We start from the raw sequence: 23,505 nt of genomic DNA on the forward strand, positions 1-23,505 counted from the left end.
GGGGCATTAGAAGCTGGATCCTAGGTTGTAGCTGAGTAGCAAGGATTTTTTTTTGTTTGTTTACAAAGTTCATAAGAGTGTATAATGCATGATTTTTTAACATTTTTACACTTTATAATAGTTTAAACTACATTACATTGATAACCCAAATATGTTCTAGAAGAAGGGTTATGTGCTACTGGAGCTATATTTTTGCAAGAGAAGCTACCTGTCTGTACTAGTAGTATTTAAAGTACTACAGATCTGTTGCTCTCTGACTCCATTAATAAGTGGAGAATAAGGGGTCAATAATAAAAGTAAATTCAAAAATAATTTTAATCTAAGATTTTGATCATATGCTGTTGTAAGTAATAGCTAAATCTTGATTCATGGTATAAATAGGCAGCTGGTGTCTGAGTCTTGTGTTTTGGATTTGCTTGTTTAGTGCCAAAGAAAATTCTGCACCTGACTCTTTCCCATATGTGGCAGATGCCAAACTTGGAGTACAAAGGGCAAGTAAAATTGTCCCCCAGTGTCAAGAAGAAATGAATTTTCCATATATAGTGACACAATGAGTGTTTAGAGCTTACGTTTTTCACCTCTGTTTTCCTCAAATTTTTCTCCTGATTTTTAATCCAGAAAATGTGGATTTTTTTTTTATATTTTTTTTTCCTGAAAGTACTGTAAGACATCATGTTTTACACTGCTGGTTGAGGTAGCACTTACGGTAGCTTTTGGCTTGCTTTTTTGTTATTCCAGTGAATCTCCAGTGAATTTCTACCTACAACTGTTTATGATATTAAAACTATCTCCCTTGTTGACTTCAGAGCATGTAAATTGTTTTACACCGGGCTATTTTGAGGATTGTTTCTCATTTGTCTTCTATAAACATAAAGAAAATGTTCATTTTGTAGAAGGATTCAGATGGTGAAACTTTTTCTGAAATTTAACTTGAAATTAATTAAATCAATTAATTAATGATGATTAATTGTATCAGATAAACCATCAGCATTTTGTTTCTTGGAGATGAGGAAGATTCTCCTCTCCATTATCAGTGGAGGAGCCATCTTCAGAATGTTGTACTATTGTTGCATTATTATTTTCTTCCCTGAAGTTTCGTGAATGCCTTCAGTTTGCAATGTTTTCACAGGTACTGATAATGAAGCAACAGTGTAAGAAGCTGTGGATTGTGCAGAGCCTAATGTTATGAGGGTTTTTCATAGGTTTGGTGGTTTGTTTCTTTTCTTTATTTCTAAAGTGAAAAGAAACAGAAGACGTGCTCTGACTTAAAATAAAAACATTATAGCATAGCCCTGGGATATTTTGGAGTGGGATGCTGAAATTGCCACTAGTAGATGTATGTGGATTCAATTTACAGAAGGAGGGTATAGATCATAACATATCAACTTCAAAAAGACAGAGACAGGGCATACTCTGACTGCTTTAAGAAGCCTTCCAGCAACTGAGTAGAAATAACTGGACTGGGGAACTGTTGAGAGCTACTTACTACTTTCTTGCATCTGCATTGGTGTCAGGGAGATTCCATTACTGCTTTAATCCTTGGCAAAATCTCCCAAGTAATCACAGGCATTTAAACAGTTGCATGATTTAACTGCTCAGTTGTGGTGTTCCCTGCAAAACTGGCACCTGCTCTTGTGCCTGTCATAAACAAACATGTCCACATAAGTTTGCACTGAAAGGTGAGGTATGTGCACTTTTAACTTTTTAATGTATTTTCTTTTAAGATTTTATGCCCCTCTCAGCGATGTTACAATTTAAGATCAAAACTGGAGAAAGACATCTTACTAAAACTGAAGTCCCTCCTGCAATATAGGTTAATTGAAATAGGAGGGATGCAAACAGGAGAGACTGAGAGAGGCCTGTGTCAGAATAGATAACACTATGATTGTTTAGGTGTTTACATGGTTTTTTTGATATTAAAGTTCCTACTTATGCTATAAAAAGGGAAGGTTCATTGCCTGAAAGTTTTAGAGGGTTTTTTTTTTCCATTCAACCTAATGTAGAATGAAAATACATCCCTTGAATCTCAATTTGTTGTGAGATAGTAAAATTGTTTTCATCATGCATCTCGTGTTTGTGACTTGTGACTAACATATATCTGAAATTTATCTGCAGGCATTAATATTTGTACTTTAATTACTAGTACATCAAATTACATCCAGGAAAGAATTTTTTTCAGGTGCTAAATTATATGGGATAAATTATATTTTATCAATTTCCTTAAGATAATAAAAGAAAACAAACTGTTGATTGTGCTTTGTGGAGGCAAAAACCAAAAAACCTTTTAGTTCAATAGTACAAATTCAGTGGAACAACTATAGGTGTCTCTCTAGAGGACTTCAGTTAGAGAAAATCCTAAGCTTTTATTTCCTTTCCTGCCTTCTACCATTAGTAGTTGAACACACAGAGCAATTTCTGTGCCTCTTCCTTGAGGAAAAAAATGATAGTTCACTATTGAAATGCCACAAAAGAGCTTGTGAAGAGCACTCTTGCTTGGGAAAAGCAGGATAGATTAGGCTTTAAAAGAAGACAGAAGGCATCAATAACTTGTAAAATGACTGGAAAGAGTGTCTGATAGTATAGATAAGCATAACTGGTTTGGAAACCTGTGTGTATGTCTTCCTGGGCAAAGAATGAAATACCGTGTATGCTTTTAACAGCCTTGGCAGGCATTGGCAGTTGAATCCATCACTGGAGTGTAAGAGCACACGGGGTGTGGGCAGTTGAGTGGAAGTTCACACCCTGGCTGACCTCAGGGTAACTTATTCACCTTTGCATAACCCAGATTTGCTCGCTGAATAAGCATGAGTGTAAGCAAGTGCTTTTCATGCTTTGCTGAATCAGAGACTTTTTACTGGTATCTGACGCTCAAAGGGAGTGAATTCTGGGAACTCTCCAGTATTTCATTCAGTTAATTCACTTTGCGTAAGAAAGCAATGGTTGATTTTTGGTTTTTTTATTTGAACTGTTCTCTTGCATTTGAATTTTAATTTATACATCCTTGAGATGACAGAAGGGCTAAAGGAACCATTTCTGAGAATGAACCATTAACTTTTTTTTTAATCCGTTAAAGGAGGGGAGTTAATTTCTTGTTTCCCAGATTAGTCACTTGAGAACTTGTGTCATGTATCAGTTGACTGAGCAAGGGCTAGACGACAATATAGTAATCACAACTACAGGAGGATTTTTGCTGAATCCACTGAGGGAAACTAGTTTATTCAGTGTTGTAAATGGAGTGATAAAGGGAATTATAAAAGGAAAAAAAAAAATCACTGTAAAGATTAGTGAATCATTTCTGCTAGCAGCCAGCCAAGAGGAATTGGAGAGTTCCACCTTTTGTGGCTTTAGAGCTATGCTACATAACGAAACAGGAGGCAATAAATCCTGCTTTTTCATAAGGGTGAACCTTAAGCATTACAATGCTGTGTGGCTCTGAGGTGATGACAAAGCTGTTGGGGATGTAGAAATCTTTACCAAGGACTTCAGGACTTCTAAATGTCGTCTGTCATCTCAGAACCTTTCACTGAATGCTGCTTTGGCTTGTTGTACTTTGTCTCTATATGAAGATTCTGAAATTAAAGGGAGTGCTTTGATTTAAAACTTGGAAATATCAAAACTAATTAGTGTTCTCTTGGGTTTTGATGATTTTATTTTATTTTTTTTGGGGGGGTTGGGGTTTTTTTCCCTGGAACTATATTAACTGAGGAACCAGTCTGCAGCATAGCTTTTAAAAACTGTATTAGGACCGATCTTATTATACTTAAGTTGCAGGTATTTTCCCAGTGCTCATCTGTTACTCTTTTATTGAGTGCATGTTCTCCTTGATACTGTGTGCATGTCCCAACACTCTACTTGCTTGTGCACTCTGCAGGTTTGTTACAGTGCTTGGAATTCTGCAGGTAAAGTCACTCTGCTGAAGCAGTTCAGGTTTTACAACAGGACTGAGAGCTAACACAGTATTTTGGATTTTAGTAACTGTCAACCTGATAGAAATGTGAGGGATCTTCACTTTGTTTCTTTCTTACCTGTAAAGAATTTTAACCTACAGATTATTCTCTAATGCTTTCCTGAACTAATATATACATCTCTTTGCAGATTAAAATTGGAGGAGAGAAGAAAAGAGTTGGTGCAGAAACTCGAAGAAACTACAAAGTTAACTACTTATTTGCATTCACAACTTAGGAGGTGAGACTGTACTGCATAGTGTAAAACCTGTTTGCTAGTGGACCTGGATGTCTTAACTTCATTCTTAGGTTTTTCTCTTAGCTGGAAGCTCAACAAAATTTGTTTAATATTAAGTAAGAATATGCAAGTGTAATAGTGTCAAGCATTTTGTCACCATGCAAACCTGGTGTACTTTTATAATTTCAGTAAGAACTCAAAACTGGATTGAATGGGTTTTGCACAGCTTCCATAGTTAAACAGGAAGACTTTATTTTGCTTCTGCATAAGGAAATAAATACATCACAAGTTCTCTACTTGGCCATATCTTCAAAGTCCTGTCACTGTGGAGACCAAACAGGTTTTCAGATTTCTGTCTAAAATGAGTTATTAGAACTGTAGCCTTCATTCTATGAAATGACTGTAGAGGCTTAATGAGTACATGTATGCATGGGAGTATTTAGTGAATAGTTGATTCTGGTTTGATTCTTCAACACTGATTTACACTATCTGTAGACAGAAATGTATCCTCAGCTGGATATTTTTTTCCTGACAGTCATTGAATCAAAATTTGAGTCTGAGTTTATGAAATTCATAGTCATAACAAAAGAGTAATCAGTTACAACAACTGTAAACTCAAACTCATTGCTCTGATGGGAATTCTAATATTTAATTATTATAGGATCATAGAATCATAGAATGATTTGGATTGAAAGGGACCTTAGAGATCATCTAGTTCCAATCCCCTTGACATGGACAGGCACACATTCAACTATACCAGATTGCCCAGGGCCCTGTCCTACAGGGATTCATGATACATGTAACTGGTATTAGGGAAGAGTTTCTCTCACTTCTGGACTATTACCTGGGCTACCAAACCATGTGTCCATTATATTTATTTAGAAAATCCTGAATTTTCTTGCATATCCCACTGGGATATGCCAATCAGACACTGTAATGTTTACCTGTTCCCTTAGAAATCAAAATAGGGCTTTAAGAGGAAGAATGTTTTTAAGTGTTCTGTAAAGTTCCTCTCACAATGTCATACATCCTATTCATTGGATCTAGGCTGATTTAGCTATTTCAGACATTTCAGCCAGATCCCATAAATGTCATCTTGATTGGTGATTAATTAGGGAAAGACTATTTAAAATAATTTTTGAAACTGTTTTGTACTCCTGTGTAGACTTTGGGAAGTCTCTTGTCCTGTTAAAAGAAGCTTTCTAGTCCAGTGGAAAAATTTTTCAAGTTGATAGTTCTGTTGTTGTTCAGTAAACAACTTTTAAGTGTTTAGAAGGGCCTGCTTGAGTTATTTCCCAGCAGTCCCTCAGAGCCAAGGCAGTGACACTCAGTTTTGCTGGCCTGGCAGGACTCCTTATCTCTTGTTATTAACAAGACAAGATTGCATGTTATGGCCCTTGCCATACTTTATGTAGTTGGATTTACTATACATGTAGCGTGTGTGTTGTCTTACAGATGTGAAGCAGCTCTGCTATAAGTTATAGCTGCCATCTTTCCCAGGTGTTTGGTAGGCTGCATAAATTGCTTTAGGGATGGCAGCACTCCTCTGCTGTCTTAAGCTCCATCTTGGGGATCCCTTTCCTGTCACATTGACCACGTGAGCACCCACATCAGAGTGGATCAGGTCTTTGACGAAATATGGCAGCTGAGAAGGCTGCTGTTACTGCCAGACCAGTTTGTCAAATCTGCAACCTTCTCCAGAAGAGAAGGGGCTTAGGCAGCTGGCCATAAGCTGGATAATTTGCCCTGGGGATGTGCAGGTTGGATACACTGGTCTAAACCAGGTATGAGTCCTTAAAAGAACATGGTGTCCGCAGCAGCTTTTGGCTGTAAACCGCTATAGTGCAGTTGCAGTCAAACTTCTCTCTTTGTTCTGTTTTGTGCTGGTTTAGTTTAGTAACATAAGTGTATGTGTTTGTGCTTTCTTTGCAGCCTCTCAGCTAGTACATTATCTGTGTCTTCAGGAAGCAGTTTGGGATCCCTGGCATCCAGCCGGGGATCTCTGAATACGTCAAGCAGAGGGTCTCTAAACTCACTCAGCTCCACGGATCTCTACTATAACCAAGGCGATCAAATAACAGATTTGGACTATCAGTACAAACTTGATTTCATATTGCAAGAAAAAAGTGGTTACATTCCTTCGGGGCCTATCACTACTATTCATGAAAATGAAGTGATTAGTTCCCATGGGAGACTGGGTTACAGTGACTCTCCTTCAGCTGCAGACCATCCCAAATTGACTGAACCTCCCAAGTCTGTGACATCACTGTCTTCCAGATCCTCGCTCTCTTCCCTGTCTCCCCCAGGCTCCCCTTTGGTTTTAGAATCTGCATTTTCAGTGTCAGCTCAAAATTCCCCTCTGCATCACCTCACTACGGACTTTGAAGACTCTGACCTTTCAGGTGATTTTGCAGGCATTAGTCTCTGTGAGAACCAAATATTATTGCACTCTGAAGCTGGAGCAGGACCTGAGATTCCTACAGGGGATAAAGATCTTAATGAAGGTGTTAGGCAGCCTCTGCCTTCTCTACATGAAGGAAGTTCAGGTAATTAAAAAATATCTAACATCAAATGTGTATGTAACATGAAAGCTAACAGCTGGCTCCTGAATGAGGAGGTACCTTGTATATTTGAAGAGTATCTTGATCAGCACACATTTGCCAGGGTGGGCAGTCAGTAGTCCTGAGTTACTGAACTTCCAGCTTTGGCTGCACAGAGCTGCAGTCACTCTGATTCCATCTATGTTTTTCAATCGCTATCCCAGAAAAAAAGTCCATGTATTGCAATCTCTGTCATGAAAAAACATTGGAGGTGGATCCTGAAGGCATGGAGGATGCATGGTGTTCCCAGGTACTGTCAGGATGTACAGACATAGAACAAAAGTACCCTCTTGCTGGTTTTTGGTAACTGGAAATCCGACACTTTGTTTCTCACCGAAGAATAAGTTACATACTAACTGACACCCTCAGTCCAGAGATTTCTGGACTCAGAATTATGTGTGTATGTATATCTAGTTATTTGAACCTGCTGTCACTGAAGGATCTGCAGTTCATTGTGAGTTGAGGAAGATGGGTGACCACATGCCATGTAAAGTTACAGTGAAACTCTCCCCATTTTAACAAGGTTTTCATAGCTTTTATCTTTTTATCCAAGTTAGAACAGAGCTCCTAAGCTAGTCTAGGTTCCCCCTGTAGCCTGTGGGAAACTTCCAAAAGAATGAGACATCTCATCCTAGACCATACTTCTGTTTTAAGGAATATGGGATGAATGATTGTGGGATAAATGATGAGTTAAGGCATCCTTAGTAACTAGTTACCTTTAACTTTGAGGTGGCTGAATTAGGTGTGGTGAATTCTACTTCTGGTCTGCAGTAAAAGCCATCCAACATACTTAATATTGTCAAAACCTTTGGCAGAGCCAGAGCTTCAAAAATGCCAGCTGTTAAGAATTGATGGCTTGTGCTCAGTCTTAGAGTGCTCACTTTGCTGCCTTTTGTTAGGGTTGACAGTATGGTATGCTTTCTCTGCATGTCTTGTCTTTTCTAGTGTAATTCTGTGTCATTGTCTTCAAGTATGTTGCAAACTCTTCATGTATACAGAATCACAGAATATGCTGAGTTGGAAGGGACCCACAAAGATCATTGAGTCCAACCCTTAGCCCCACACAGACCATCCACAAGAGTCACACCATGTGCCTGAGAGTGTCATCAAAACACTTCTTGAGCTCTGTCAGGCTTGGTGCTGTGACCACTTCCTGGGGAGCCTGTTCCAGTGCCCAACCACCCTCTGGGTAAAGAACCTTTTTCTAATACCCAACCTAAACCTCTCCTGACACAACTTTAGGCCATTTCATAGAGTCCTGTCACTGGTCACCAAAGAGCAGAGATCAATGCCTGCCCCTCCTCTTCCTGTCATGAGTAAGTTGTAGGCTGGGATGAGGTCTCCCCTCAGTCTCCTCTTCTCCAGGCTGAACAGACCAAGTGACCTCAGCCGCTTCTCATACGGCTTCCCCTCAAGGCCCTTCACCATCTTTGTTGCCCTCCTTTGGATGCTCTCCAAGAACTTAATATCTTTCTTATATTGTGGTGCCCAAAACTGCACACCATATTCAAGGTGAGGCCACCCCAGTGCAGAGCAGAGCGGGACAATCCCCTCCCTCAACCAGCTGGTGATGCTTTGCCTGATGTACCCCAGGACATGGTTACACAGTGGCTCTTTTTTCCCAAGAAAGAACTAAGGGATACAGATTTCCAGCAGCACTGAGCACTGGCAGCCCGAGATGAAACCTGGTCAGTACCTAGCATTCCCAGCTCTGCATTTCTGTGCCTGAATTGTTAGGGAAGCATCTAACAGGAGTTTGGGTGTCTTTGAGTAAATACAGCCAAGCTCTTGAGGCTGCATTGTCCAGATTTGTTGTCAACTTTGAGCCCTTGTGCTTAGCGTTTGCTAGTATTTAATAAAAGTATCTGGGCATATTGATGCAGTTATATATTTTAATGAGAAATTTGATTTTATTTTTTTAATTCTCTCAGGGAATTGTTGTAATGTCCGTTGGCTAATTATATTACCTTACTGCAAGACTGTAGTAATCTCACTGGTGGCCAGAGCAATGTGGCACCACAAAAGAAAGGCATGGTGTGCCTAGTAAATGTGAGTCCCCTCTCTGTTCCACTGTGCAGAAAGAAAACAAGAAATTGACTGATGGATGGTGTGAACCTGTGAAATGCAAAGTGAAAAAACATGGAAGGGAAATTTGGGGGCAGGGGGTCATTTTGTCGTTTGTCTTTTCAGGATAGTGTAACACATTCGTTATTTTACTTAAGAGCTGTATTATAAAAGATTGAAACAATAACTAATTTTCCTGCCTGTATTTCAGCAGCATATCCTTTCCGAATTAACATCATCTTTCGGTTTGTTTTTGCAGTCTGGCTGCAATTCATCTAGTCTGAGAACTGGCTTCAAGATGGCTTGGAATTTGGGAAAACATAGGGCTATGTGGAATCAGAGTTGTTGGGTTTTTTTATTTAATTCTATAGATCATTATTTCCACAGGCGTTGTGTGGTTGTCTAACATTTTTGAACTTCTCGAGGACCTATTCTGGATATTGTCAGGGTGTCTTTTAAGTCTATATGAGTAGGTACTGTTCTAAATTGTAAATTCATCCTGTGGTTCTTCATACTGATACTTCCTCAAGTAGGGTCATATACACAATATAAATTATCTTTAAATCTATGTTAAGGCTGCCCAAAACAAGCATTCAGATTTTGAAAAACTGGATACTAATCAATTATGCTTCAATACCTCTAGTTTCCACAGTAAAATGAGCCTCATGGTGAGACTTCTGTACATTAACAGCGAGGTATGGACCTGGGGTTGGTTCAGTGTTTCTGGTCCAGTTTCATTCTTGAAGCTGCTGTGATGGTTAATGGGAAGGTTTGCAACAAACTCAGCTGGAGGCATTAAACCTGCATGGAAAATTTCAGCCCACACACTTAAGTTTGACAAGACAACAAACCTGAATACTACTGACTCTTAACTTGGACATAGACAAACAGACTTGAAGACAGTATAGCTCGTATTTTCATGTAATCTGCATTGGCTCTCTAGATGCAGTGTTCACCTGCTTCTCTGTCTCTCTCTTTTCTGTACAGGTGAACCCTACAGAATTGCTCCTCTGCACATGTCCCTGCTGTCAGAAACCAAGTTGGAATATCATATAGTTATTCCACAGTCAGTCTCTGTCATTGTCAAAGTCAATTCAGGCTCCTGTAGTAACTCCTAAGGGTAATCAATAAATCATGTCATCACCTTCACCCCTCGCATGGTGAGGCGGAAGGGAAAGAGCACTTCATCATCAAGGAAAAAGCATTCCTACTGCCATAAATAAAAGCACAAATGCAGCAATCAATCATCTAATCTGGAGCCTTAAATTTTAAACATCTTAACAGGATGTAAAGTCATGATTCAGACAGGGATGATAATGCATACCAATATCCTCACCCCTTGGCAGATAAAAGGCCCTTAACTTACTGTGCTGCAGAATGTGGCTTCACTGCATGACACTAGCATATGAATGCGAGTTGAAGATTAAAGCTAAGTAGTCGTTGATAGTAAAGAGACTGTAGCATAGAAAGTTTTTGATGATAGTAAACCAGAGGGGATTTTTCATTTCTAGCAGTTATATCACTGGGGAGAGGGTGTCTGTCTGACTTCTGAATATTTAATAAACATGACACAAGCACTTGGCATGTTGCTGAAGTGTTACTACAGTGCTGAGTATGAACATGGCAAATACAAGTTTAAAGATCAGGATAATGAGAGTTAATAGTGAGGATAATGAAGGATAATAACTAACTCAACAGAAAAAGGTGATGACAAGAGCCTGTTTCTCTGGGAATGAATAATAGTACATTTTCAAGTTCATCAGTCTGGTTTTATCTATAGGCAGAATATGTGGTAACAGCAGTACAGTCTAAGAGTGTTTAATGATGTGAAACAAAACTACTCTCTGATACTCAGTTAAGGGTCACCGCTTTCAACTTGACAACTTTCTAAGCTATGCTCTTCTCTCTTTCTGACTATTAATCTCTTTGACTAATATTCATTCTGTTTCCTTTTTGTAGGTGTTAACTTACCACGGAGAGCAGCCAGTCACCTGCTTGAGGAGAAAACAGCTTGTGTATCTGCTGCTGTGTCTGATGAGTCTGTAGCTGGAGATAGTGGTGTATATGAAGCTTCTATGAAACAGTAGGTTTGAGAAATCATGCAAGTCTTTCCACCAGGAAGTTAAATATATCTGTGAGCAGTTAACGTAGTACCAGCAAAACTCATTAATTGGTCCTGCCTTTTTAGAAATATTTTGTACTTTCAGATGGAAAAGAAGGCATATTTGCCAAACAGTGAAGTTTGATTTGGTGATTTGGGTTATTTTTTGTGCTGTAGAACTTGGTTGAGTAGCATTAATACGCCTTCTTATAATATTGGGGGGTTTTTTTCTTGCTAGAAGTGTTCTCAAGAGAAAAGCTGGATTTAAACTTCTGCCATGCGACTGTATTGACACTACTCAGAGTTAGTGTTTTTACTTCTTGATTTGTTTAGATACAATCTTAAGATTGCATGGCATTTTGTTTGGATGTTTCTTTTTTTGAAAAGAGGCTATAGAAAAGATAAGAAATCCTCAGTTGTAATGTTGGTATTAAAATAATCCAGATTGGGGTTTAATGTTTGCCCTGGTGAACAGGATATAAGAAACATATTTGCTGTTGACAACTTCTACAGGATTCTTTATATTAGTTTATATAGTATTATCTGTTTTCTGACAGTGAGAACAATGAACTTCAGACTGCATAAAAGAAGGTTTGCTAACTATAAGAGAAACAAAAATCTTTATTTTTCACCTCAGTTTTAGCAAGTTGTTGACATTAAGAATTTTATTTCCTTTTGAATATTCAGGGAGATATGTTTTAGCATGATGGTTGCAAAGACATAGATGTGTGTCTTCTCTTGCCAGGTTAAATGCTTTTCTATTAGGACAGTTAAAGGTGCATTATGATACCATAAATGAGTTTTATTGGTATCTTATAAAATTACTCGTCAAGTCTTTCACAAATTAAGGTGTAATAAAAAATAGATGAGAGCAAATAAAAATGCTCAAATACAAAAGGGCTTTCTTCTGAAGTGTTAGAAAGCCCATTCAATCTCACCTTAGGTCATGGACCCATATTTAACCCTGAACTCTGAATCCTAATATTGGTTTGCTCCATGTCTTCAGTTAGACCTAATGCAACTTCTTAGGCTGAAATAAACTTCCGTCTATTAAAACTTTAGCCTTCTCTTGACTAAGTGGCTGAGACTGTATTTTTGTTCAATAACCACTATTGTCATTGCATTATGTTTAAATTCTGAGCTGCTGTGATCAAAACTTACTGTCTGCTCCAGTTACAAGTCCAGTGTAAGAAACAAGCAGAGATTGGGCTACAAGCTTTGGGTGTTCTGTGGAGCAAGTCATTAGCTGTCCTCTCCAATGACTGTGAGTGATGGGATAGGTGGAAAACACAACACATTGGTGTCACTACTCAGAAAAAGGGGAAAGATGACAATTGCATCCCCTAAAACTGTGTACAAAAGGACACTATTGACATCTGTGCAAGCTAAGATTTACATACCGACTATTCCATGATAGCTCCAGGTGTGGATACTCTTAATTATTACTGAGTAGGAAGTAGTGAAAAGGCAATGAGTGCCTCTGTGAGAGCTGCTTATGTTTAGTAGAAGTGTCTTTATGAGTACTGTGTATGGAATGACTTACAATTTGTCAGTTTGCTCCTGACGTTACAATGCAGTGATTTCTGCTCTATAGACCAGTGCTTTGTGTTGGGTAATTTAAGGTAGGGAAGGAAATACACTCACTCTACAACTCTATGAAATTAGCCATCAGCAAGGAAATGTGTGGTAAAAAGAAAACCTCTAAATGCAGAGTCCTAAAATAATGCTGTCATGTCTTGTGAGATGTTGTCTCTGTCATTCTCCACATTTCCTATCTTGATATTTTCTATTTGATCTTGTTTATTGATCCCAGCAGTCTAGTTTTAAAAATCAATGAAACACATTAATACCACATCCTAACTCAAACCTCCCAGAAAATGACTGGAATTATTTTGCCACATGGATTCCCTATAATTACTTTCAACACTAGATTTGTTCTTCAGCTGCAAGGCTTGTGTCCCTTTGGTTCTTTGAATGCTTCTGAAAACAGGCTCAGAGGAAAGATGCTTGTTATTTGCACAGAAACCTTTGTATTTTACAGAGCTCTGAAGCTCAGTATTCTCCAAAGTAGTATTTCATATCTAGTTTACATGTGGCTTGTGATTTATTACAAATTTTAACTTCCAATTTTGTATTCAGTGAGATAAAGAAGTCCTAAGTACATATAAGAACAAACAATTCTCTCTTGACTTTTAGTTTGGCCTGCTTCGGTAATCAGCCTAAGGCCTTTCTGAATCATTACTGCAGTTGTTGAATGGTTCCAGCAGCGACTGTCCCCAAAACAGGCACTGCTGTTGTGTAGGCTCTGAAATTCTCACTTGGAGTGCCTGCTGTCATTGAATCAGCCTGTGTAGGAGAATGCATATATGTTCTATGTATGCATGCCTTAATTATTGCTGAAAGCTAACTATAATTTTCTGCAATTTGACTATTTGCCTGGTTTTCCTTAGAACAACTGAAACTGAGGACACTGTATTTAGTGAAGATGATGCAACAATTCTAGAAGCTGCTCAGGTACAAATAGGACTCAGGTGAGTGACCAGCAAAGGGAATATTTCTGTTCATATGTAAACATGAATTGTAAACTTCCCTCATGTTGTCCTCTCTTTTACAGATATGACCACGACAATTCAAGTTTTGTGATAATCATAATACGACTCAGAAATCTTCCAGCGTTTTCTGTACCTCTTGGCTCTAAGGTGTAAGTCAAACAATCACTGAGCAGTAGTGTTGAAATAGGAGAGTATAGTAAGAAATTGTAAAAATTCTCCAAAAGAATCAGTTAATTTACTGCTTAACAGCACTGAAATATATATAAAACTTTTCAAGCTGTAGAAGTATTCAGCTTTTACATATTGTAGCAATGCTGCAAGCAAAAGAAGTTATCGGGAAATTTGCACATTCCACTGAACTGGAATAAAAAGGATTTTTAAATGGTGTTATATCTAGTGCTTCTAAACATTCTGTAGTTTTGTGGGTGCAAAACACCTGTTCTGCAGTTACTAAAAACATTCTTTTGATACTTTGCCATCCTTTCAGCTCAGAATGTTGTCTTTACATTTAAGTGACATTTTGATGTAAAATGATGTTTAAAGTAGTCTGTGTCTTCTAAGTGAGCTTTTAAAGGTAAGGGGTAGTTTAATAAATTGCGAGTGGATGTGCACAGTCACATTGAGATACATCATTCCTAACAACTGGAGCTTGGATGGCTGTTAAGAATTAGTTCTTGTGTCAAATTGGACCAACGTGAAAAGTCTAAAACTAAATTACAGTGGAAATCCTATGTAGAAAATTAACAGAAATGCCTGAATATGTTACCACTGAGATTCTAGTCCAAAATTCTCATCTGTATAAATAAGTGCAGCTTTCCCTGGGGACACTCGTACTTGAGTGAATTTTTTTGACAGACTGTAAGACTATCTTAAACTGTTGAAAAGCTTAATAAGATTGGAATAGAACGTAATCAATCCTTGGAAAATTTGCTTTTCTTTCTGGTTCCTTTCCCTTTGTCCCCTATTGCCTTGAATTTGATTGGCAGATAAATAAGAAGCCACTGAATATGGAGAGGTTGTCTTAATGATACCAATCTGGGTGCTTGCTGGATTTTTCTGTTCCTTTGTTAATAACAAATGCTTGTCTACTATCATCCTTCTCTGACCTGCATTTTTCCTCTGCTGATCTTCCAGATCCACTAACATTTAGCACAAGAATATAGCAAAAACTATAGAAGAAGAAATTGGCACAGCTGAGAGGAAAAGTAGATTATGTAAACTGTCAAAAAGATGTTCAGTAAGATAAAGTTAGGTCAGAGCTGGCATCTTTTTAGGAATTAAACTGTAAAGTTGTAATTAGTAGTCAAGAAGTCTAGACCTGCTGCTGCGAAAAGAGATTTAATTAAATTAAAGCTACACAAACAAGGAGGAAGAAAGGACAGGGTAAAGGCAGGATCTTGCAAATAGCATTTTTTTTTCTGTCACTTACCATTGTATGCATATATATGTAATCTGTACAGATAGATACAATAGTAAAAATTGGGTCTGGAAAATGATGCTATTTTATAGCTGCATTTCCTAGAACATCAAATTGGATAGATTAGTACTTTGTTGAACCTTTAGACGTGAAGGAGTAGATTTTACATGAGGTGTTACTGATATCTGTTTCCACACTGTCTGTAGAAGCTGTTCTCTTTTAGCGTAGGTAGAGCGTAGCTAAGGAGTTACTGTGTCAGGAACACTTTTTCATCAGCTGAGAAGTTGTGGGTTTGTCACAGCAAAATCTGAGGCATTGGTTAACTGTTTAACTTTTTAAATTAAAAGGAAAGTAACCACTCCTGTAAAACAAAGTTTTTAATTGCCTAGTCTATTAAGATGGCTGTTTTCAGTAGACCATGCAAATTGCTTACCTACATTTATATGAATACAGAAGCAGCATTGCTGGAATCACGTTATGCTACGACTTCACTTCAGGATTGGCTTGTCATAATGCTGCATACCTTCTATCCAGGCTATACATGCAAACCTAAAAATTTAGATCTTGCTTTTTATCCCAAGAAGTTTGGCATAATTGGGGAATAAAAACTATGCTCAAATTCAAGTAAAAAATCAAATTTCTCACAAACCTAATTTCTTTTGGTTTAATTAATGTAAAACCAAGTTTTTAATAATATTAACAACAGTATGCATGAAGGGAAAAAGTGAAAAGTGGTAGTGCTGTAAATTTTGGGAGAAGAAGTTCTTGCCAGAATTGTTTTCCTTGTCCCACTTTTTCTTCTTGCTTTAGCCAGCTAGCTTCATTGCATTCTATTCTACAGTGAATGTCAATTATATATAAAGCCAGCACCAGAAAGAGACTATTGCATGGGGACAGAAAAGATATAAAACAATTACTATGCTCATTCATGAGCATATGAGAAACTGTGCAATAGGTAAATAACACATACAAATTGCATTAGAAATGTCTTTACTCTGTTAAGCTGCTGCTAAAGTGAGACTTGCAAGTTAGCTAGTACAACTTTTATCCACGTAATGTCTAGCCATATTTGTTACATAAAAAGAATGCAACCATTTAACAATTTCAAGCTACTCTCTCTGCTTAAATTTAGGCTTGCAAGATGCATTCTTCTAAGTTGCACTTAATGTATTATGAATTGATTTTGAGCAGCAATAGCCCCTAGTTATTTTCTTCCTCGATTTCCTTCGGGTTTTTTGTCTCTTTGGAGGCTTTGTTTTGTTTGTTTCTTTAGATTAAAAGGTCTCACTACTTTTCAGTGCTGCTTGCATTGTTCTAAGTTTAATTTTTATATCCACCCCGATTTTTCTCGTATTTTTAATTAACATTAAGATTGTGTTTCCTCCCATCTGTGGCATGATCTTCAGTGTTTACTGTACTATACTAGAGGATAAATTTGGATAGAGACAGAAAATAGCTACCTCTCTTGCTACTACCTTACCAGGCACAGAAATTCCTTTTTGGGAAATGTTTCTGCAAGGGGCAAGAGGAGTTTCTCACTCATCTTTGTCACCTCTTTTCCATTCCACCTCTGATTTGTTGCTGTTCCATTTTCTTGCCATGCAGTCCTTTAGTTGATGGGGTCAAGTTCTATCATGTGTCACCAGCAAGTGCCAGTTTAAATTCAGTGTAGGATTTTGTTTTGTTTCCGGCAGGTATATCAGAGTAGCAGTACTTCCATCCTCAACTGACATCAGATGTCTATTCCGCACCAAAGTTCATCCTGCCATGGAAACTGTTTTATTCAACGAGATATTCAGAGTAGCCATTTCCCAAGTAACGTTACTACAGAAGACACTGAGAGTAGATGTTTGTGCTGTTGGTAGAAGTCATCGGGAAGAATGTTTGGTATGCAGTTTTATTTCTGGCATTTTTGGCATGCATTTGTTTATAGTGTCCCCTCTTATTCTGATGGTCAAGGCTGCTAAAATTCAACAGTACTTGGAGACAAACTCTGAAGCATAACTTAGCTGTTGCTACAGTACTTAAGATACTGCCTTTCTCTGAAATTCCTGATACAGAATCTAATCCTGGATGGAAGTTCTAGGAGGTGTTTTGATAATTCTAACACTGCATTACCTTAACCCTTTTAATTACGGATTGATATTCTGTCTTTGTCATTTTATATGTAAAACCTCCATAAACTTCAATGCAACATTACCTTAATGCTAGATTTTAAAGCAAAAGCTGAAAAAGAGCCACAGGGGGGAAAAAAAGCAAACCCTCATTATCACAAACTTGTCACAAAGAACAAACTACATTACGTTTTTGCATGTTGTTTTAAATTATATGATGAACACCTTTTTGGTTTTTATGATCTGTAGAAATAATAAAAAGGTATGACATTCATAGATCATCCCATTGGGAACTGTCATGTTTTAAATTTTGTTGTTAATTGTGGTCATCACCTAATCAGTGATGCTCCATTTACTTTCAAATTGCTTTTGCATGGTCTGGTACAACTCAGTTTAGTTTTTCACCATGAGAGTGATTTTAGTAGCACAGTGAGACTTTTTTAGTTACAACAGACTGAAGAGATGCCGGAACCTGCTGGGGTTCATCAGCTCCGACTGCTGGGAACAGCCTCTCACTTTCAGAACTGTAGAAGTTAATTCCTGGGGATGTGTTGACCTTTTTCAGTATGTAAGAGGTTTCCCCTCAGGAAAGGGAAGGGCAGCAGAACAAAAATGCAACAGAATGCAGGATACAAAGGTGAAGAAAAAAACTAACAATGAAAACAAAACAAAAAAAACCAAACAAACATGGAAGGCAAGGGTTAATCACAAGATCAAATGAAAGAGTTGGAAGTACCATCCCCAACAGAAAGCCCTGGGCAACATGACCAGAGTCTTGGCAAGAGCAATGTGTGCAGCCCAGTAGCTGTGGAGATAATTTGCCAAAGAATAGAGGATTTTAATCTCCAAGGCACAGCCCAAACACGAGTACTTCAGAAGCATTCCCAGAGTACCAACTCAGTGAATGTCAGTGCTTGTCCAAATGAAAGGGTTTCTTAATCTTTTACTGTCTTTTAATCTCCTCCTTCACTGGTTAGAGCAAACAAGGTCATCCATTATTTGCCACATGGATGATTTTTGTGGTGGGACAAATAAAAATTGTTTCCCCATGAGTTGGTGTTACAGGCTTCATTGGCACAGGTTTTCATAACTGAATGCAGCAGAAAGCAGGTGTGTGCATTACAGTGATAGATACAGTGTGTGCATGTGGGGAGAAATTCTGCAGACTGAAATAAAGGATGGCAGAATGGACAATATGAAAGACTTTTCCATTAACTTCTATTTGTTTATTTTAACTGGAAGTGGAGGGAAGTGGAAAATTGTACAGATAAAAAGGGAATTAAGATTCATGTCAAATTTGTCCTGTTTTACGTAGTAAGTACTGTAGAATTTATTTTCAGCTGTTTTGTAGAGAACAGAACAAAGTAAAACTTTTCTTCCCCTTTTTGTGCAGGCAGGGACTCAGATCAGCCTGGCAGATTTATCATTTTCGGATGAGACCTGTACTCTGTGGTACAACCTGTTGCCTGGCAAGCAAATTCCTGGCAAAAAACCCAAGGAACAAAACGATGAATGCATCTTTCTGTTAAGCAAGCAGTCACTGCACTCACTGGACTTGGTGAGCAATGGGTTGGCTATTACTGCAGCAGCAAGAAAAAATCCAGACACTGCAATTGTGCCATTGCGTTGTGATTATTTGAATGTGTGAATTCAAATACATCCTCCCCTGAAGGTCCAAGGCCCTGTTTCGCGGGCAGTTTTGTCTAGAGTGACTTTGTGTGTGAGTAGTTCCCATGTGGGGTGTCAGACTCTTTAGCCAGGGGGATATGGCAGATGCTTTTTAATGGGATACAAAATTGCATTCCAATTTGAAACACTTCGGCTGTGTTTCTTTATAAAAAGAATGTTATTGAAGAGCATCCTAAAGTTTACCGTTTATTTTCATATGCCCAGATATGAATACCCACATCAAAAATGTCAGTTTATTAACTATTTGAATCTGCATATTTAAAACCATTGCACTTAAAATGCTGTTTATGCAAAACACATACTAATTCTTCTGGTTAAAGAAGCTTTTCTGCTTTAATACCTTCTTAAGAGAACTGCATTAAAATGTAACTTTGAAGAGCACTCTTTTTTCACCTCAGGATATTACAAGTATGAGAGGGAAGAAGAGAAAATACATTAAAGTATGAAAGGAGCATGTTTGATTGCATTATTGTTTTAAAAACAGTCTATTTTTGGTTCATATTTACTCTATAAAAACAATAATTTAATGTGCTATACACTGACAATTCAAACACTTTTTACTTGTGAAATGGGTCATTGTTTCTGCTGACATCAGGGAGCAGCAAGGTAATGCAGCTCTTGCAAGAGCTGTCGGGTTTTCACCTGTTATGTGTCACTCAATTCTGGGTTTATCTTTTTTTCCTTGTGAGCAGGATGCTGTGTCAGCTCTGCTGGAGAGGACATCTGCTGAGCTGGAAGCAGTAGAACACGAGCTGGCTGAAGATGATGAGGAGGAACAGGAGCAAAGGGGCTCTGAGAAAGACTGGTAAAGCCACTTTTCCTCCCTCATTGTTCATGCCTGAATGATTCGGCTCATTCTTCCTATTCTTAGACAAACAAAAGGGCTGTACTTTTGGAGATTATAGACTTGTAGAATGGTTTGGGTTGAAAGGAACCCTTAAAGATCATCCAGTCTTAACCCCCTTACCACTGGCAGGGACACCTTCCACTTGACCGGGTTGCTCAACGCCACATCCAACCTGGCCGTGAACGTTCCCAAGGACAGGACATCCACAGCTTCTCTGGACAACCTGTTCTAGTGCCTCACCACCACTGGAATTGGAGTCAAGCCTCATTCTCTTGTGTGGTCAATTAATTCATGTTCTTTTAGGTTTACAGTGTTTTGGCTGCTCTATTAACTCCTGCTGCCAATGCTCCTCCATTCCATGTAAACCTGTGAAACCACTTGGGCAGTCTAAGCCACTGGAGGTGTAGGAAAATGTCTCATGTTATAGTTGCATTGAGGGTGATAAGCAACTAATAGGATTCAAAAAGAGAGCTGCTGTCTGACAGAGTCAGTGTGGGTGTGCTTCTATTGGTCTTGGTTTTGGAGAAACTGTGAGCTTTCCCAAGAAACAGATATCTTGCTAAATTGCTATTTGAGTTCTCTTATTGTGCAGTTTTTTTTAGCTGCAGTGTAGAAGTAAATACATGCTTTATTATGGGGGAGGGGGAGACACACTTGTTTGTTTTATTAATTTATTATAATGAAATTCTTTCAATGTTATCAACATTACAGCCATTAAATGTAATGCAGTGTTGTCATAATGATCTCGAGGGTGAACTGTAGTGGCACTTCTTGAGTTTTGCTGGAGGCTGCAATGAAATGTGCCTTCACGTGAAGTTAGTGGATGACAGTTGTTTTCCCTGTCAGGAAAATGCATACTTTATGGATGCAGGTCTAGGCCTTCTGATATCTTTCTCTGGTGAACTTTTTCAGTTTGAGAATAAGCCTGGGTTACTTCTGTTCACACAGGCTAGAGATGCTCACAGAAGCCTCTGATGAAATTGTGGACGAAGAGGAAGACAGCATTAAGCTGGCAGTAGAAGGCAGCTGTCCTGATGACATGGGGTTACTCATTGATGCACCAGAAACAAATGAAAACAAGGACAGAGAGAACACCGATGAGGCTCATGAGGGCCAGCAAGCTGCTGTGATCCTAACACTGGTGAATATCTTAAAATTTACATTCCTCCATTATCTTGCTGTGTCTGAAGATCTATTTCTGAGCAGTTAATATAGAAGTCTGCTGTATCTGAGCATTTACAATTTGATGTGGCCTTTGCTGTAGCAGTAATCAGCATGTACTTGTAGTGAAGTCAGTGTGGTCACTTCTGAACTACAAAGAGGATATTTAACAGACAAGCTAGGCAGAACTTCTAAGTCCAAAATAATTAACCAAAACTCTATCTTCACTTTTTTGTTGCATAGGGAGAATATTCGAAATACAAGTGCAGTTCAGTAGCTTCAGCTTGTACACATTTAAAGTATTTCTGCACATCTGTTACATTGTTTCCTTTTTTTTCCCCCTGATTCATCTGATAAACAGGGGGAAAGACAAAACAGGGGTCAAGATCTTTAAACCAATGCGGGGATTTCTTTATTTCTTCCTTCTGTTTTAGGGTGTGAAATACAAAAACCAGCTTAGCAGAGAAATGGATGGAAGATTAATGAGCAGAAAATTAAAAAATGTGTGTTAAACTGTGTACTATGGAACTACCCAGACACTGCACAAAACAAATTCTAATTCCATGTTCTTGGTAATTCTTGCCTTTAAATTATATTCCACTTTCCTGGAAGCACTTTTAGTAACTTTTTAATAAACATATCCCTGATGTAGTAGCAGACACTCAGAAATAAAATTTTTGGAACCTTTCGGCACCTTAATAAAAACACTATTGCAAGTGTTAAACCCGCAGGCTCTGTAAAACAGCAGAGGTAAAAACGCGAAGTGACATCTTGTTCCTTCAACTTTGTGACAATACAAAAGTTCAACACCTCAGTGGGATTGCTGGAAATTGTAATTAACTTGCAATTAATGTGGCAAGATGCCAAATGAGCTAAGGCCACGGTGTTAAAAGGACTGACAGTCTGCTGGGTAGCAAGCAAATATAGATCAAAGCCCTAACTTGGCAAGGGGAGACATCAAGGACAACATGGGAAGGTTAGGCACGCACACAAGTACTTTGCTAAGCCTGGGCTGGATGGACCTGAACAATGAGTGAAAGACATAGCAGACACCATTGCACAGTATAGATCTTTGTGTGCCAGATCCTCTCGGGGTTGCAGTTGTGCTATTTAGGTCACTGTATTTATCATGTGCACTTTGAAAACCGTGAACCTCATTAAATTACCAAAGTTGAAGAAAAAGCCCAAGTGCACATCAGTAACATTGGATGTTCCAGCTACTGCAGAACTTGGTCTAACCTGGCAGTCAAGATAATTGCAGTATGTAAGCAAGCACAGGCCATGCCATCTACAGAAGTGGGAGTACCTGAGGCTCCCTGTGGCACATGTGGGGCAACTGCAGTAGGCAGCAGGCCATGCTGAGGGACAGCAGACAGCAGAGTCTTTTCCCTGGGTTCACAAGGCTGGTGAAGCTCTGCAGATTGCCATAAAGCAGCCCTGCTGCTGAGGTTTGGAATGTGTGGCAGTATGTCTGGAAGAACCTGAGCAGTATAACTTTCCCAGCTGCCCCCTTTCAGTGTGCACAGGCACCATCTCTAACATGACAGAACCTTGGTCTTCTGCAAAATACAAAATAAAATAAATATAAATGCACAAGAATAATGTCTGCAAACAGCAAAGTAAAACATTTGTTGCACTGTGGTTGCATCAGACCATCTGTCTGGCAGCAAAGGCCTTTTTGCAAAAGCTTTGGTTTTATTGGCTACAAAGAATACCTTCAAAGTCTCTCCACACAATGTTAAGCCTTTTGAGAATTTTGTGTTTCTTTACTTAATATAGCTTCTCTGTAAATGCAAGATGCTTTTTGCTGCTGGCCTTTTTACATTTACTGCAAGATAACAAGAATGCTTGTAAAATCCAAAGGCACAAAAACTATGTAGTGACATGTATCTGGATACAGTAGGTCTTTTAAACTAAACTTCATTTCATAGGTTGATAAAGAGACCAACACTGAGGAATCGATTAATGAGAACACACCAGTCCGACCCAAGGACAGAGCCAGCTGGAGCTCAAGACAGCATCCCTTTGTCAGGAACAGCATGATAGTGCGCTCACAAACCTTCTCTCCAGGCGAGCGGAACCAATACATCTGTAGGGTAAGAGGAAAAACACTTGGAATGAAGAGCTATTAACCGAAGAGTCATTTAACTTCTTGGGAATGAAGCATTAATGACAGTGAGTCATGTACCAATTTTCCCTGCAAGAAGCAGAGCCTGTGCTTTCTCTAGAGTCTTTCTTTCCCTAACTGACCTGATGCATAGTAGAATTGACTTTCAGCAGAGTTGCACACTCCTGCAAAACATCTCTACTAGGGAAAAAAATACATCCTATTGGAGACAAGTAACACAGATGCCTGTGCTGGCTCTCTTCAAAAAGTGTGTTTCCCTGCACATCAGCAACTACAACACTCATAGCAAAATAATTTGTTAAAACATGAAATAGAATTCACTGTAAAATGCCATTGCATTACCATATTTTAGTAATGCAGCCATTTAAGGGTAACAGTGTGGAAAGAGCTCAGTCATCAATTTTAAATATCGCTTTGTATCTCAACTGGTTTTAAATCTATGCAGCCCAAATCCTGCTGTAATTGCATCTTTGAAAGATGTGCAAGTGCTGCCTCAGGGCTGGGTTTTAAACATGGCTTTGGCAGCTAAGTTCCCAGTCTCTCTAGATCTATGGTAGTGTGGAAAAAAGAGATTTAAATTGTCAGCCTTGTTGCTGTTAAACTAACTGTAAAACTCGTGTGTTTCAAGAGGTAAGCATGGATTACCAGCT

The 23,505-nt window shown here is 38.6% G+C and overlaps 1 protein-coding gene across 2 annotated transcripts in view; it reads left to right on the forward strand.

Annotated features, from left to right (window-relative positions):
• The window catches only part of WWC2 (WW and C2 domain containing 2), a 101,401-nt gene that overhangs the window by 64,447 nt on the left and 13,449 nt on the right, over nucleotides 1-23,505 (forward strand). For both annotated transcript variants that reach the window (XM_064652602.1, XM_064652603.1), the window contains 10 exons: nucleotides 4,096-4,185; nucleotides 6,115-6,728; nucleotides 10,806-10,929; nucleotides 13,398-13,478; nucleotides 13,562-13,648; nucleotides 16,611-16,803; nucleotides 18,424-18,588; nucleotides 19,412-19,524; nucleotides 20,515-20,707; nucleotides 22,659-22,823. In XM_064652602.1, coding sequence (XP_064508672.1) covers nucleotides 4,096-4,185; nucleotides 6,115-6,728; nucleotides 10,806-10,929; nucleotides 13,398-13,478; nucleotides 13,562-13,648; nucleotides 16,611-16,803; nucleotides 18,424-18,588; nucleotides 19,412-19,524; nucleotides 20,515-20,707; nucleotides 22,659-22,823 — 1,825 coding nt within the window. The remainder of the gene's footprint in view (nucleotides 1-4,095; nucleotides 4,186-6,114; nucleotides 6,729-10,805; nucleotides 10,930-13,397; nucleotides 13,479-13,561; nucleotides 13,649-16,610; nucleotides 16,804-18,423; nucleotides 18,589-19,411; nucleotides 19,525-20,514; nucleotides 20,708-22,658; nucleotides 22,824-23,505) is intronic.

Source organism: Pseudopipra pipra, chromosome 4 (genome assembly GCF_036250125.1).
Source record: "Pseudopipra pipra isolate bDixPip1 chromosome 4, bDixPip1.hap1, whole genome shotgun sequence".
Classification (NCBI taxonomy): Eukaryota; Metazoa; Chordata; class Aves; order Passeriformes; family Pipridae; genus Pseudopipra; species Pseudopipra pipra.